The 17,703-nt window shown below is 39.5% G+C and overlaps 1 protein-coding gene across 1 annotated transcript in view; it reads left to right on the top strand.

Moving 5' to 3' along the window:
• Nucleotides 1–17,703, top strand: part of SYNE1 (spectrin repeat containing nuclear envelope protein 1) — a 515,591-nt gene that overhangs the window by 402,361 nt on the left and 95,527 nt on the right. The window contains exons 102-110 of the mRNA XM_090041573.1: nucleotides 1,529–1,630; nucleotides 3,816–3,935; nucleotides 8,211–8,411; nucleotides 9,246–9,419; nucleotides 9,935–10,066; nucleotides 12,965–13,161; nucleotides 13,953–14,085; nucleotides 14,194–14,376; nucleotides 16,694–16,843. Of these exons, the coding sequence (XP_089897699.1) occupies nucleotides 1,529–1,630; nucleotides 3,816–3,935; nucleotides 8,211–8,411; nucleotides 9,246–9,419; nucleotides 9,935–10,066; nucleotides 12,965–13,161; nucleotides 13,953–14,085; nucleotides 14,194–14,376; nucleotides 16,694–16,843 (1,392 nt within the window). The remainder of the gene's footprint in view (nucleotides 1–1,528; nucleotides 1,631–3,815; nucleotides 3,936–8,210; nucleotides 8,412–9,245; nucleotides 9,420–9,934; nucleotides 10,067–12,964; nucleotides 13,162–13,952; nucleotides 14,086–14,193; nucleotides 14,377–16,693; nucleotides 16,844–17,703) is intronic.

Below are 17,703 nucleotides of genomic sequence, written 5' to 3'. Positions count from 1 at the left end.
ACTATACTGATGTTCCTGCAAGTATTTGGATAATCCAGGGTTTTCTGGCTAGATGCTCTTACGGTTCAATCAGTTATTGTGCTGATGGGCAAAAAGTCTGTTGGTGTGGTAAGGTAGGGAGGGGTGGGTTGCCATCCTCTATACTGTGAGGCATGATCCTTTATCTAGGATTTTCTTAGCCTATATTCACCAACAACTTCCATGTTGTCACAGGGTTAGAACACTAGCAGTGCCTCACCTCCCCTGCTTTTAACTATGACATGGTACAGGGTGATATTGGTGTTTTGGGTATTTGCCTCATAATGTGAACGCTTGAAGTGGTCACTCTGGAAATTCCCTGGGTAAATAACTCCTTAGCAATGCAGGGAGAAGGATTTGTTGGTTGAGGCATCTTCCATTCCCATATTCGTATTATAAGTTTAAAAAGAAATGTTAGGAAATAGAATACAGAATGCGTTTTTTTTCACATTAAGTGGAAATTTGAAGGACAGTTTTCAGTTATGACTGGGAATGTTTAGTACCTCAAATTTTTGGTATCCAGTTCATGACGTCTTGTAAGGAGGATGACTGAGAGAGCTGGGCCTCCCATGCTCTGAAAATCAGCCCCCTTTAGAGCCACCTTTAAAAAGGCACCCTTTTTAATCATACTTGAAAATCTTAGTCAAAATTAAACCTTGTGTCATTGGCAGAAGGTGGATATGTAGAACTCCTATATGCTGCAGTGAACTCCCATCTCCCTAGTGCACTTGACATTTCATTAGCATTCCAGTGAATAAAAGCTTTTGACTGCTGCATTCAAGTATTTAAAGAAAGAACCTATAACATTTTAATCTGTTACACAAATAGTATAGCATGTGTTCTGTCAGAAGGGTTGAAGTACACAATATAAATGTTACCCTTAAATTTAAAAAAATCTCTTTAATCTGTCCTAGCTTTCTCTTCTGTATTTCTTCAGATAACTCAGTTTCCAGAGTGTTCAGTCAACTCTTGTGAACACAAATTTAACTATTAAATAAAAGTCTGGGGACAGATCAGTATGTATGTGAGAACAGTATGATTTGGTAACAATCAGTTTCACCTGATGGAAAATACTTTATATTAGGGGTAGGCAACCCCTGACACACATGCCAGAGCATGGCATGCAAAGGCATTTTGCTTGGCATGTATGGAAGAAGCCAGGGCTGCGCTGCCACAACAAGTTTCAGACCCCTTGCAGCTCCCCCACTGTCCTCCTCTGGCACACCAGTATCTTAAAATCAAGGTTGCAAGTGGTTTTGGCACTGTTCAAAATACTGCTGACCCCTGCTTTATATATCTAATCCTGTAGACAGTAGATGCATGCATTTATCTTTGTAATTCCAATTTTAATATATAGCAAAAACATGTAGCACTTTGAAAAATTTTTCCATTGTTGCGTCAAGATATATTTTCCACTTGTTTGGGGAGGTTCTATTATTTATTTGCTCAGTATTATGACTGACTAATTTATCTTTATCTCTTGAAACTTTACAAACTTTGTCTCTTATAGAATGATCTGAAGGTCTTGTTTACATCATTGGCTGATAACAAGTATATAGTCCTGCAGAAACTAGCAGAGGCAGTTGAGAGACCTGAGACAGAACAAATGCAGGTAGTACCAAACATATATTTCTGAGCAATGAGATTGGAGTGAGTATAGTGAATACAGAGGAATTTTTTACTTAAGGTTGACGTTGTCTCTTGAGGGCAATCCATATCTGTGTGGGAGGTTGGTTGTATTCTGTATGTTGTATGTGAAAATGAAATATGTGTATTTCTAAGAATGTGCTTTCCACTTCCACAAATTTAAAAAGAAAAACCTTATAGGAAGAGGACACGTAGTCTCTCTCCCTCTCCCTCTCCATCACCCCAGCTGCCCTGGTTACATACACAAGCAACACCCAAAAGTATGGTAGTATCTGTAAAGACAAATAGAAAGACAAGTCCCTTACTTAAATCTTTTCAGTACCATCTGTCTTGCTGGGGTTGGTAAACAAATAAGTGACATTTTTTTTACTCGTTAGAGATGAGGAGGAGGTCAGGGTGTAAACATTTTGTTTTCCCTCCAGTTGATATATATGCTGAATAATTTATGACAACTTAGAAAATGTTGGCCAAGGTAGATTGTATTGTGTGTGTGTTTTCCTGCTGTTAGTTTTGAAACTAAAGACTTTGTCAAATTTAGCTTGCAGTCAGATCTATTTTCTAGATTTTGTGTGATAAGAAGAAGGTGTAGAGGTTATGGAAGAAAGAGGCAGACTCATGTTCAAAGCCTACGTTGGGAAAGTATAGTGGTGGACCCCAGTCCTAGAAACGTTAGCGTTTATTTTATTATTTATTAGATGTATATACTACCCTCCCTAAAAGAGGCTCAGGACAGCTTCCAATAAAAACAGATACATTATAAAGACAGATAAAAATTAAAATCATATGCAATAGAACAAGCTTCCCAGACAACGCTCTAAAACTTAATCCTATCTGCTGAAGGCCTGCTCAGATCTTCTTCTTTTGTATGGCATCAGATATCAACTTCCAAATCTATAAGCCACTGTCTAGTATTATTGCTCAACATGCAGTTTCCATCTACACATTTGAACATGTATAGAGATTGCAGCTTTAAATTATTATTTTTTTAAGCCTGCTCAGATAAAAAGTTCTTACAACACTTCTATATGATAGCTGGGTTTGAGATTTAATGGACCACAGGAAGGAGGGAGTTCCAGAGTCGAGGAGCTACTACCAAGAATGACCTCCCATGTGATTTCACCAAATGAATTTGGTGGGTAGATGGTATTTTTAAGAGGTTGCTGTTGGGTGACCTTACAGATCACAGTGGAACATAAGACAAAAGTCCATCCCATATTTATGAAGGGCCCCAGGCTATTTGGTCAAAGCTGGCAACCTAAACTGCACACACAAAGTTATTGGATGCCACTGCAGATTCTGGAGGACTAGCAGAATGTACTCCTGGCAACCCACCCCCATCAAAAGGCAGCAGTCATTCTGTACCAGCTGCAGGATTTGTTTTTAGAGCTACAAGTACTCTGTTTTACTGGAAGTCGATGGGTTTACTTGCATATAAAAAGTTGAATAAAGGATTTACGATAGGAACCTTTAAAATGGTTGAGATGCTAGTCTTCATCTTAGGAGAGTTACATAAGTTTCCTAGCTATGCTATAAGCTGCCTCCATGACTAGGGACAGAAGTTTCACATAAACTGGTTTAAATGGCCAGAAACTGGTTTAAACCTGTAACAAAACATAAGTTCAGTGCACATAAAGCAGTTTCAAAATGGCCCAAACTGGTTTAAGATAAACCTGGTTGTTTGTAGTATCAGATTTAACTGATTTGGGTCAAACCAGTTTATGGAACTTCTGTCCCATAAGTTACAAGGTTAATTTTAAGGAAGTGCTAAAACACTTAATGCTCCTTGGGTACTTGTATCATTAGTTGGTAGTAGAAAACCTGATGATCAGATTTGCTTTAAACAATGAAAATATAACATTTAATGTGGTTTATTTCCAGTAATATAAAAATGTATTTACAGCAGATCTACAATTAATAAAAAATCTTGAACTACTGTCTGTTCTGTCTTTCCTGTATCTCTTCAGGTAATTCAGTGTCCAGGGGTTTCACACAACTATTATGAACACAAAATTCACTATTAAATAAAATTCTGGGGATAGATCAGTATTTGAAACCAAAAAGAGTCTAAGTAAATGGTGATTGTACAGAGCAACTACAAGACTGGCTAGTTATGTGATCTCCTTGTGAAACGTCTTGGTTCCCTTATACAGGCCATCCTACAAGCAGAAGATGATCTAAAGGAGTTAGATGCTGGAATCAATGAACTAAAGAAGCGGGGGGACAAACTGCAGATTGACCAGCCTTCCATGCAAGAGCTATCTAAGCTCCAGGTATGATTTCTCTTCCAAAACAAATTGCGTGATAACTGTCTTATGATTTTCAGGATATTTGCAAATTGTTCTTATCTTGATTGTAAACAGGGCAGTTTACAAAAACATATATTGCAAAGCACTTTGAGTAAATAAGATTTCATATTGCATACTTTTACTTCTATTTGACACTAAATCAGGTAGTTAGGTAGCATTTCTAGGCTTGATTCTATGAGCATTTATGGCTGTTTATGGACATTAGCCCCTCCCACTCCTCCCCCCCGCCCCGGCATTTTAAACTTGGTGCGCTCCTGTGCCAAGCTCAGCACATGCCCAGAAGAGGAAGAGCATTAGTTGGACCAGCTCGCCCAACATATGTATAAATCTGGCACTCTAGTGGGGCTTTTTTGGTGCTTTTTTATAATAGCTGATTGAATCTGTTTTAGGTAAAAGTTCAATAAAGCCCATTGAAGCACCATACCTATACAGATGCTATGGAGCTGGGTCAAACTAAAGTACTGCTTCTTCCAGGAAGAATGGTTTGGGGGTTTTTTTTTTTAACGTCTGTAAGCATCCTATATATTTAACTTTAGTCTCCTGGGCATTTCCACTGGATAGTCATGTGAACAAAATGTAGCATGTGTATAAACATTTGCTGTTTTATAGCCTCACTCCTCTCCAAAACTTTGATAAGTTCCATCTATTTTTAATAATTTCAAAACAAATACCTATTTCCTCCCTTTTGTGCATGCACTTGTATCAATTTAAACCTTGTGGGAAGCCCCTGCAACCTACAGGGTTCTGTTCATAGTTCGTTAAATTATGTGTTCTTAGGCAGCACATGCTAAACAACTGTAGGTCTCTGCATGCTGGCTACACAGAGGAGAACATCTAAAAGTCAAGTATGAATAGTTTTGTAAGAGTCCTTGGGAACAATTCAGGGGGAATGTATATAACTAAATATTAGTTACAATGAGATCACAGAAAATCTCAAGCAACAGCAGCAGGTGAAATTCAAAGGGGACCTGGAGATTTATTAGATGAACAAATATTTTTTTTCATAAAATAAAATAAGCAATTACTTATACTCTTCTTGTATGGCAAGATATAGTTACAGCAGGGTTGGGAAATTATTTCAGTGATGGGCCACTTAATGAGTTCTGCTGAGCTGTTGAGGGCTGCACACACAAATTTTGTCAGGAGATATCATTTTAAAAAATTATAGATAAAAACAAATCATACTAAAAATCAAACATCTACTGTAACATATTTTAATTTTATTTCAAAAATAACTTTTGTCTTGATTTTTGTTTTTTGAGTAATTTACATAGAGGTGATTCCATAATAGCTCAAAATGAAGTCTTACTCTTGTATATTTTTTGGGGGGGAGAGTGGGGAGATGGGTGTGTTTAGGATGTGTGAAGGGGATGGGTAGAGGGTGGGATAGGTGTGGGGCTTGGGTATGTGGGGGGGCTGCCCACATACTAGGTCCCAGGAACCAATTAGGGGTGAGGAGAGAGAGGGATGGGGGCAAGAAGTGCATGCAGCAGAGCTCACCTAGGCAGTACAGTGCAGGTGTGGTCTGCCACCTCCCATGGAGCTCTACATGGGGCTGAGCACCACCCGTTCCTGCTCAGGCCGTCTGTGTCCTCAGCCACCCCACACCCACCAACAGCTCTGACTGTCCTGAGCAGGAGCTTAATGAGTAACCATGTGCAAGCAGCCAAGTGTGTGGAAGGCAGTCTTACCCCACTATGCGCACTGACCAGGGCTGGGTTGGTGCCATTACCAGGTGTGGGGCAGGTGCAAGTGCAGGTGGGAGCACAATGTGGGCTGCCCTGGGTGGGAGCAGGCAGGGACCGTGCAGAGTGCCACAGGGGCAACCACAGCCTGAATGCAATCAGTTGGCAGGCTGGATCTGTCCCATGGGTCATATTTTATCCACCTGTGTGTTAGAGTGATGTTCTGTAACCTGCTTTAAAACCAATATGATGAGAAAGCAGGGCACACACAGAGCCCTGCTCAGGTGAAGAAAAATAGGGCATTTGACCTGAGGTCCTTAGAGTAATGGCAAGTATCAGGGAAACTGACCAGGTCTTCAAATTACCTTTTTCCATTATTTGATAGTAAGAGAATATGTGGTGAAATATATATACTGGAAGCTCTATCCACTTTCTTCTCTCTCCGTACCTCGCCTTACACCCACCACTGAAATAAATAATTTGGTTGTTTTCTGTGGTTTGGTATGGGTATATGCCAATCTTGTGCACCAAAACTTAAGTTGCATGAGCTTAATTTCTAGTTGCCATGCTTAGGTCAGAGGCAGCAAAGGCCGCTTTAGGTTCCTTGTATTCTGCTTAGGCCTTGAGTTCTGCAAGGGCCTTGTTGCACCTTATACCATAAGCCACAACAGTGTTGATCATCTTAGTGCTAGCTTGAAGTTTGGAGCAGTTGCACCCTCAACTTGAGTGGCACATATGTAAAGGAGTGGCCACAGCTTAATGGAACAGGAGCTGAGTTGTGCTGATCAAAAGATAATCCTACCCTGGAGCGGTGTTAATTTTGAGCCACATAATGAGTGCTTTAAGCCACTTTCAGGTGTTAAAGTGTGGACAATCCAGGGGTTAAGCATTCCGCCCATAATTACTATGTAACAAGGCCTTCGCTCTGTATTTTGCGGGCCCAGGAAAGAAGAAACATAGTTCAGGCCACATCAACTACATTTCCAAGGGACTGGTAGCAGTAGTAGTATGTTGTTCTTGTACTAATTCCATTTGGTGAGGAAGAAGATTAATGCAAAGGAAATTCTAGGGACCTGACATTGCTGCTGGCCTGAAGGAGACTTGTCAGAGCAAAAGAGTGTTGTACAATATTATCTTCTTTCAGCTGCTCTGCTTTTCAGGGAAGTTAATAAGGAGGCTTGTTTTCTTAAACATAAAGGCTAGGGACAGATATTCAAAAAGCCTGAGCCTGAATTGATTCAGTCTTTGCAGGTTGGTCTTACCTGCCTTCACTGAATCACTTTGTAACTGCACAAAAATCCCAGAAATTCAGGCACATACCTGCAATGGTTCTCAGGCTAGAAGCTGGGGTGGGGGGTGGCAAAGCACTAGAGCAGCCCTCCATTCCCTTGTACAGTACTGAGCTGAGGGGGATGTGGCCAGGCCCTGGCAGAATTAGGGAGGGGTTCTTCCTCCCGCCCCCCTGCTCCTTGATAAAAGAGCATGTATCAGCTCTGGTATTAGCATTTATCACCCCATCAGAAAACAAACATCCTCTCTCATTAGTTCAAACTCTTCTTAAACAAAGAAGAAACAGAGACATGACCAGCTGAGCTTTGATTAGCCCCAAAAAGCCCTAAACCAACACTGCTGTTTGCCAGAGCACAGGCCATAGCCAATATGTGGTCTGCTAGCTAATGCTGAGGTGTCTGTGTAAGGCTGAGGGAATAGGGGATCCCTGCTTATCAGGCAGTGGGAAGGGGTGGGGGACAGCAGGAGGAAACCAGGCAGATGCTGCTGTGCCTGAAAGTCTCTGCCAGAGCTGCAGCCAGGGAGCAGAGGAGAGGAGCCAGCCCTGCTGTGGAGCAGAGTCCCGCCCAGCCCAGAGAGCATCCCAGGGTGCTGGGGGATTCTAGTTTATCTTAAACGAGCAAGGGGTCTGGAACAGCTATTGCATAAACTGGTTTGAGCCAAATCAGTTAAGTCTGATATTACATTCAACCAGGTTTATCTCAAACCGGTTTCAGCCATTTTCAAATCAGTTTATTTGCACTGAACATCTGTTCTGTTACAGTTTTGAACCAGTTTCTAATCACTTAAACCATTTTATGTGTAGTGTCTGTCCCTAGCCAAATGCTGCAGTTGTCACCTAGGGCTCCTGTACACAGGCACAGAGACTGCTCCAATGTGCTGGAAATCCAGCACACATTGTATGAGCTTTAGTTGAAAGTGCCCCACCGCCATTTTTTCAGCACAGGGATGCGTAGTGACACTGCACATGACATGCAGACACTTTTAATTAGTGTGGCTTGCTAATTAAAGCTCCCAGTGCCACATCTCACAGCACATGTATAAATACCCCTAATTTACCATCTTTAAACACCAAATTACTGTTACTTGTAAGGGAACTTGGTGCCTCTGTAGTATACATTTGGTCCCTCTCTAGGTTTCCACTGCAAAGAATTAATGGAGTAGCATACTGTTGAAATAAGCTGAGAATGTTTGCAGCCTGACAGCTTACAAGCTGAAAGTATGCATGAAATAAATATCACCGTTGCTACTTCTGTTTCCCAAGGACATGTACGATGAGCTAATGATAATCATTGGATCCAGACGCAGTGGACTGAATCAGAATCTAGCCCTCAAAGGCCAATATGAACAAGCTTTGCAGGACCTGACTGACCTGATAGAAACTGGCCAGGAAAAGATGGCAGGTGACCAGAAAATGATAGTTGCTTCCAAGGAGGAAGTTCAAATGCTACTCCACAAGCACAAGGTAAAATATGCATACAGGCCATGTGTTTCAATGTTTGACACAAACCTATTTGCACTCAGCAAACTTAAGGACTGAAGGAAAGGTTTCCAATAGTGATTTTAAAACTAGTTTAGGTTCAATTCAAAATTATTGCAATAAAATAGTGAGTGTGTGTCATTCTTACCAGCCTGGATTTTTTTTTTCCAAACCGTGTTGTTATAGATGAATTCCATGTATGATGATACCTTTTCTTCCTTGTCTTAATTTATTCTGACTGTACAATGAATGGTATGCCTTTGTGCTGGCTACAAAGGACAAGGAGCCACTGCAAGTCTTTGTGGAATGTACCATTGGAGACCTTTATTTTACTCAACTTATCATACAGTCCTGAAAACTACCTATTGAATAAGTTAATATTGTTACTGGCAATACTCTGCAAACTGTCAAAAATAAATGTGGATTCATTTAAATACTAATTAATGCTGAACTTTTTTAAAATATGGAGGTTTTGATTTGGAGTTTTTACAAAACACGAGAAAATGTGCTTGCTTTTTCCGCCAAAAATAAGGTTTATGCAAGTATTACATTTGTCTCTGGCATATACTCCATTCATACCAGTTATGATGCATAGAGTTAGAGCAGTATTTATGCATTAGCGAAAGAGAGAGAATCTTTAATATCAGGTTTCAGGGAGGGGATTTTTTGTGCTAACTGTGTGCCTCCACATATTTGTGTAGTCATATTACATTCTAAAAGAACATTTTTGAGTTTGAACATTTTTGAGTATGATAATTTTTTTAAATTGAGAAAACTGGTTCATTTCATTTTTATTTTTGTTTTATGGAATCCTTTCAGGAGTATTTTCAGGGACTAGAATCTCACATGATCCTCACAGAAACCCTCTTTAGAAAGATAAGCAGTTTTGCCCTTCAGAGGGAAACTCAGTCTCACACTGAACTGATGGCACAAGCTTCATCTGTGCTAAAGCAGGCTCATAAGCATGGTGTGGAACTGGAATACATACTGGAGGTGAGTGTCCTTCCTCTGTAGTGCTGACGTGATCAGCTATTAGAGAATATGGAAACATGATCAGTGTCCAGTGTTACATTATAGATCTCATTCTCTTGCCATATTCCCATATGTGAGAATGAAGAGTTGTGTGCAGCTTCTTGTGACTGCATATTGTGAGGCAACGAGAACTTCAGGTTTTCAAGCCAGCTTGTTAACCTTATACCATTTCCAAGGGTCAGGTGAACTTTGTCTCTTAGAATGCTCATCTTGTCTTCCAAGCATAAGCCAAGTCCTGTGTTTTGGGTGACACGACTAAAGGTTGACTCCCAACTGCCTATGACAGAAATAACATTTATATTATGCATATATTTGCCTTGTCACCTTTTTACTGTCAGTATTACTGGAGCAATGTGCATAAAGAATGTAAGTCCATATTTTTTAAATTTAGTTGGGAGTAAAAGCCTGGAAGCAAGTATTAAATCAGACACATGTAAAGCAGGTATTCACCAGAGACATGTACATTACACTTGCAGACCTGGATACACCTGGATGAGGACTATCAAGACCTTGCTAAAAAGCTAGAAGCTGTTGAAAGTAACATCCCTACTGTTGGTTTAGTGGAAGAGACGGAGGAAAGGCTCATAGACCGGATCACACTTTATCAGGTTTGTGGCAGGCTGGGATTTTCATGGGTGAATTACTGCATCTTGAGAGATTTATAATCATAGGCAACTCATGTGGGGAGGGTACAGGGCATGTGCCCCCTCCAGATTTCTGTGCCAGCAATGGGGTGCAGGACTGCAGTCTAGCTGCAGCCAGGGCCCAGCAGCAGCAGGGGTAGTGGCGGCATGATTTCTGCACTGATAGCAGGGCATGGAGTATGGGGCTGCAGCCCAGTCAGATCCAGTGCTCAGCAGCAGCAAGGATGGTGGGAGCAGTGTGGACTTGTGCCCTCCCACTGTCAACATTTACACATCTTCTATATTTATAATGAATTATCACAATAATAGTAAGAACTAGTCATTCATGTGTGATATTTCTTCTAAGTCCTGTTTGTCTCATTTTAAAGGTCTTACCCTGGCTTATTATATCTGTCTTGATTTACATCTTCCTAATACAATTTTATCTGATTATCTTCTAACTGGCAGACTTACCTAATCAAGGTGAAGTGCATGTCCTAAATTAGGGTTTCTGAATGTGTTCATGGCTTAAATGTAGTGGAAATTATTAATTAATTCTTTTCAGACTATGTTTGAAAAGAATTAGATGCTAAATACGTCTTTGTAATGTGAAAATTTTAAAACTGCCTTGATGTTATTCCACAATATTCTATTCAACAATAGATTTTCATCTTCTCATCTTTCCCTCCAAGTTATTTGCTCAAAGTAACTTTCTCCACACTATCTAGGTATGTTGTTTTAGTGTTTGACCTCTTAACTTGTAGAACACTGACATGTGTGTAGACTGCCTCTGAAATGAATGTTAGGGAAGATGTCTGTCTCTGTTAAATCAACTCCATAGTGTGAATAATTAAATTGCAAATAGATGCATGTGTGGGGTTCCATTGAAATGTTCTACCAGTCAGGCAAAAAAGACCTCCATCCTCAAATAATTTCCTTTCTCCTTCCATTCAATTTTCAGAATCGTTCTTGCCCACGTTCTCTTCCCCTGACCTATTGCAGTGCCCTAGCATTGCAATACTTTGCCTGTGATCCAGATGATCCTTCTCTGTAGTTACATACAGTCAGTATCTGATAATCTTGCCTCCTTGCCCACATCTCAGGATTGCTCACTCTACCTCCATGCATATTCACTGGATTCTTATAATAGTCTAGTTGTAGTTAATAAAGACAGCTGGGTTGGAACTTTTTTCCATTTAGGAAAGCAATAATATAATTCCCATCCTGAAATAAACTAAAATCATGAAAATTTTCAAACACTGACAAACCAAAAATAAAATGTACTTAGATCACATTCAGTGTTTCATCTTAGTATTTGTTTTTGGTTTTTATTTTTGACCATTTTATTCTTTTAGTTTTTACTTCCATTTTAAATTTCAGTGAACTTCTGTTTTGAGCCCGAAAACCGTAACTTATCAAAATGGTCCTGCTTTAAATTTTTCAAAACCTTTTGTAAGCTTTTTATTTTTGAATCAAGAAATTTATATAAACTTTCCTATATACTAGTTCCATAAACTTTCCTTTCCTACATACCAGTTTTGTTTTCAACAAATCAATAGGAAAACATCAGCCAAAAAAATCCGCACCATCTCTGTCAATAAGCTGTTAGTCTCAGGTTTTTTCCATTCCCTCTCAGTCCAAGACTGCTGTGTTTACAATGTTTCTCTATTCACTGAAACTTGCTTCCCTGCAGATCTGTTTAAAAGCAGAAGACTACTGATTTTTTTTCTCTTTTTTTTATGATGAAAGACTTATTTTGGTCATGTTAGTTCTGACATTGTTTTTTTTCTGTCATGTTCAGTTTCCCTTTTTTTCTTATAATTTAGGTTTACCAAATTCAAATTCCCCAAGTGCTCTTACAGATCTTATTCTAATAAAATCTTTTCTCTCTCTTTTATTGACTGCATTCTCTGATTTTTTTTATCTATTAAGATATGAAGTTTGCTATAAAAACCCTATGCCTGTCTCAGAACTTTTCAGCAGTAAATACTTTTACAGGTTTCATTAGGATTTGTCAGCATGGAAGATAAAATAAGAACAGCAATGGAAATTTCCTTATGTATTGGTGGCACTCACTCCATGTCATATATAGTTACTGTGTGAACTTAAGACAAAAATGCATGCATGTTTATTTCATAAATTCATGCAAACTTACACTTAATCTGTATGGTATCAGCAGGGAAATCCTAGGTATATTAATCTATTTTATACCTCTGTTTGTACCCCCCATATGCACCATTTTCTTCCCACCTACCATTCTCTCTTTGCTTTGTACTGGACATCATCCCTAAAGTGAATGGAAAACCTGGGACCACCATGGTCAAGGTATATCCACTGAAGAGCCATTGCCTTCTTCCTCACTGTCTTTTGCAAGACAATAATTGACTTCTGGGACCTGGACATGTTGTTTGCTCCTCTGTGTTGCTCTTATGTACAGCCAAGAGGAAGGCTGTTAAAAGGAGAGAAGAAGGTTGTGTGACCCAGCAGCCCTAGAGAGTTATTACAGATGACATTGGTAATTCTGTTGTACAATACACCAGTCACCTTTCACTCCCAAAGAAGTCAGAGCATTTGAAACTGTATAACATTGATCTCTGAGTACAACCCTTATGCCTTTCTGTAGTATTGTCTGCTCCAGCAGGTTCTCTAGAATTGCTAGCACGCAAGCATCATAAAGACCATAAAGGGTGTCATTTTTTCAACAAAAGACCTGGACTGAGAAATAACAAAATTCAATTTAAAGAAAGGAATGTCTGGGGGAGAGAGGCATGTGATACTTTTTTATATGCTGTGCAGTACAACAAAAAAAACCTGAACATTGAAGAAAGATTAGTTCTATAGGTTTCTAGTATTCTAACCTTTCCTGTCCTCTTATCGTTACAGCGTCTGAAGTCTAGCCTGACTGAATATCAGCCCAAACTTTATCAGGTGTTGGATGATGGGAAAAGACTCCTTTTCTCAATCAGCTGTTCAGATCTAGAAGCTCAGCTGAACCAATTAGGAGAGCACTGGTTAAATAACACCAGCAAAGTGACCAAGGAACTGCACAGATTGGAGACTATATTGAAACACTGGACAAGGTTAGTGCTAATGAAATGAAGAGAATAAGATTTCTGTGTCCAAAAAAAAGCAAGAGGAATTATGTTTCTAAGGTCTCATGGAGTTTATTTATACAATAAAAAAATTAAATCCTGTGATTGACATAAAAAGCTTGATTTTTCTCAATCAAAATATATGTACATCTACCACAATACACTTGCCACCTTATTCTCTTCTTTGTATAAGAACTTGTGTACCTTAGAATGGTTATTTAATACCTGTCTGATGCAAATTGAGGATATTTGTTGTCTCACAAGCACATCTTGCTTTCCAAATGAGCGTTTAACTATGTTGCTAGATCTGAGTACAAAAGATCTCAGTGCATTCAAGCATTCAGTCTCTGTATCTAACGACAGTTAATTAAATGCTTGGTATATGGGACTGTAGGGCCTCATCCTGTTAATGGTTGAGCTCCTAAACTAGGACATTTGGTACCATCTGCTCTAAGGTCAGGGAGAGCTTGCCTTAGTATGTAATGAGAAAAGCTAATAATATTGCTAATTAACACAAATCCACTAGACATAGTCTTGGGTAGCAGATCTCTCCTTGTTGGAGCTGAACAAATTAAGTTCCTCTGACACTTTCTGGGGAGTGAAGTAGGATACAAAGATTTCCATGAAACATTTTTTTTAAGAATTGTGTTTTAATGGCTCTAATTTTGGGGCATAATGGGTAAATAAAATCCCCCTTGGACTCAGATCTGGAGAAACTGAGCTGTGTTAAAGCTAAGAGATGGCCATGACCATGTTTTTTGTCCTTAAAATGCTTACAGGTACCAGAGTGAATCTGTTGAATTGATTCACTGGCTGCAGTCAGCAATGGATCAGCTAGCATTCTGGACCCAACAGTCAGTGACAGTTCCTCAAGAACTGGAAATGGTCCGAGACCACTTGAATGCTTTTCTGGTAAGTCATTACAAGACTCTGAGTTTCTCTTTGTTTCTCTTTAAGTAGATGAATATATTTACAGTTTTAGTTGGTTCAGATTACTTACCTCCTTGAAATTCTTTACAGGAATTTTCAAAAGAGGTTGATGCCAAATCATCCCAGAAATCTTCTGTGTTAAGCACTGGGAACCAGCTCCTTCGGCTGAAGAAAGTCGATACAGCAGCTCTCCGTGCAGGGCTTTCTCAGATTGATAGCCAGTGGACAGAACTGCTCACACAGATTCCAGTAGTACAAGAAAAGTTGCATCAGGTACAAGAGAAGTTTACTGATACTATAGTTTTGTTGGTCAGAGAAATTAATCACTGAACTGAAAACTTTAAGGTTGGATAACTGGATATGCTGCTGGGTGGCACAATGGGATGACATTTCAAAACATTACAGAATAAAGTGAAAATACATGTACTCATCTTGTGGTATGATACTTCTCATCACAAGCCACCCTGTAACTAGTAGTGTTGGAGTGGTGTCATAGCCATGATGGTTCAGAAAACATGCAAGAGGCAAGAATTTTGTGGGTATCAGCTTTTATTGGAATAACTGCATGGTTGCATTTGAAAGATTGTCTAAATCTATCCCAGCTATGCAGTTAGTGTCACCCACAAGAATCCTCATCATATAAGCTGATATAATTGACAATCTCTTAAAAATAAAAAGGCTAGTAACCCCCTACATAGATGGAGCTTGAATAGTCAACAAACTGAATTGAAAGTCTACAGTGTCTTACAATTTAAAAAATATATGTATTACAGGTTTTTTGTATTATTTTGGGAAAATGGTGTGTCATTTCTATCCTTTTAGTGATCTTTGTCCAAATCAGTTCTGGACCCCTGTGCAGCCCTGGTCACATGTTAAATTTAAGATGCCCCACAAACCAGCCATCAAAATGTTCTGCATTACATGTGGAACATGTTTATGGCTGGTTTGTCATTTTATGGTGCCTTAAATCAGATGCACATTAGGCCTGTGCAAAGCGACTAGTATTCACTTTGGATTCGGATTCAGCCAATTCAGGAGCCCGTGATTCAATTTAGCAATTCAAATCACTGTCCTGAATTGATTCGTCTGAATCTGATTCGAAGATTCAGCTGCCGCCAAATTGGCCAAATCTCCAAATTGAACAGGCCTCATCCCCTACCTGTTCTCCCAGCCCCATCAATGGATGCCCCACCCAGCCCCAGCATCCTGGCTCTTAAAAAAAAAAAAACAACCCTGCATTCACCAGCTCCTGCAAGGGTGGGGGGCAATCTCTGCTGCCCCCAACTGCCCTCCACTGTGTAGGGGGCTCTGCCACAAGTACCCAGAGCTCCCAACAGCCACTGCAGCAGCTGTTGAGTGTGGGAATTTTTTTCTTTTCTTTTTTTTTTTTTTTTTTTAAGTGCCAGGACTCTGGGGCCAGGTGAGGCAGCCATTGACAGGGCTGGGAGCATGGGCAGGGTTCGGGGGCCTGAGGGAGTAGACAGAGAATGAGGCCTGGTCCCCCCATGATTCCCTTCCCCCTCCCCCAGCACCCCCCTTTCCCCAGCCCACAATTACCGGCACAGATCCAGGTCCTGCTCCCTGTGGCAGTGAGCAGGGCCTGCCTGAATCTCTGAATCTTTTCCAAATTGATTTGGAGGCTTCAAATCAATTCAGATCTTTTAATTGGTCTCCTGATTCTATTCAGGTTCGGAGATTCGGGTGCTGAATCGGGCCACATCTCCTCTGAATCGAATCAGCAACTGAAGCTTCACACAGCCCTAGTGCACGTATACCACCCATGCCATTTATACAGCAATTAACATGTTAATCATGGCATACATGTAACATGTTGAAGGGGCTAAAATTTATACTGGAGTAGATTATATACATTTTCCTTTTTCGAAAAGAAGTAAAAATCAGTAGCCTGATATCTACAAACTCGTATAGGGAAAATGGATTTTTTTACTTGATTTATTTTAAGAAATGAAGAATCAAGTTTAAGTTAAATTTGAAAAACCAAAAGCTGAAATTGACTAAGTCTTTAAGAAAAACTGCTCAGTTGTTTACCAAAAGGAAACAGATTTGTCTCCAAAATCCATTCAAAAATCACCTACCAAGCAAAGAGAGCAAAGATGTAGAAAATCATTGGCACAGACTGAATCATCAGCCATCAACAGGTAAGACAGAGGACACAGTGTAAAATACTGGACTCTTAGCAAGCCTGATGCAGAATGTTGTGGAATTAAAGCTCAGATTTGGCAGCCTCTTAGAATTTAGCAGTGAAGTCTTAATGGGCTTATCCAGTTACTACTTAATATTACAGTGGAAAATGGAAGTCCAAGACAAAGTTGCAGTAAACCATAATCAAATAACTATTTAAAAACCCCATATTTTGTACTTGCATCATACATGTACACGATATATATAATTTATGCACTATGTATCCAAAAAACTTTCATACTTTTATAGACCACCAGAAAAGAATGTTTTAATATAGCAGAGTAATGAAGGCATAGAAGGCTACAGCACAAATATTACAGAAAAGCAAGTTGTCTGCATGCAGTCCCTTGACAGAGCATCACTGATTCTAAGGTTTCCACCTTTGCAGCTCCAGATGGACAAACTTCCTTCTCGTCATGCTATCATTGAAGTCATGAGTTGGATTTCTCTGATGGAAAACATCATTCAGCAGGATGAGGATAATATAAAAAATGTTGTAGGACAGAGAACCATTAAGGATTATCTACAAAAATATAAGGTATTTAAACTGGGATATTTGACAACTAATTTGGGTATTGGAATTCTATTAGTAATTAAACTAGTACTAGTTCAATCAGAAATAATTTCTTATAAAGTGGAATATTTCTAGACTCAGTAATAACTTACACACCATAAATCCATTTTACTTCAGTCCACTATTAGGTGATTTTCCATACTGATATAAATGTTAATTTATTTTTCAGATAAAAATAAGGCAATGCCCAAGTGTTTAAATGATATGATGGCTGGCTTTCATTCAAAATGGCAAATTGGAATTTCAGGTGTTCTGTGTTATTTATGAGCTCTTTTCATAAAATGGTGCCCTCTTTAGAGACGTAGGGTATCTAAACACATGCCTGACTCCTGCTCCAACACATGCTAATTAGCCCGCATTGGAGCAGACTTGATTAATCGAGTCTGCTGGAACATGCTAATTAGCCTGCTCCAGCAGCCTCAGTGTCATATGTATTCAGTGTCTCCATGCTTAAAAATGGCAGCAGGGGCACTTTAAAGCTCATCGAACAAGCTTTAGGTAAAGTGCCCCCACTGCTATTCTGAAGTATGGGATGCTGAATACATGAGACATTGCAGGTGCTTTAATTAGAGCAGCTCTCAAGAGTTTCTTGGGAACCGCTCTATTTAAAGCACCTGCCCCCTACCCTGGAGCATCTGTAAAGACAGCCATAGTGCATTCTTGAAAAGCTGTTGTTTTACAGTACAAAATTAAAATATATTTTAAGACAAAGAGGAGATGCAATATGAGGGGATTTTTTTAATTTAGAATCAGTTATGTTGAGTTTCTTAACAGAGTTCCAAATGGACGCTTTTATCAAAAAATATGCATCTTGGGATTCTGTT

This window comes from Crocodylus siamensis, chromosome 1 (assembly GCF_052110815.1).
Source record: "Crocodylus siamensis isolate JL-2025a chromosome 1, ASM5211081v1, whole genome shotgun sequence".
Taxonomy (NCBI): Eukaryota; Metazoa; Chordata; order Crocodylia; family Crocodylidae; genus Crocodylus; species Crocodylus siamensis.
Note: the sequence above shows the minus strand (reverse complement) of the source record. Positions and strands in the feature narration are given on the sequence as shown.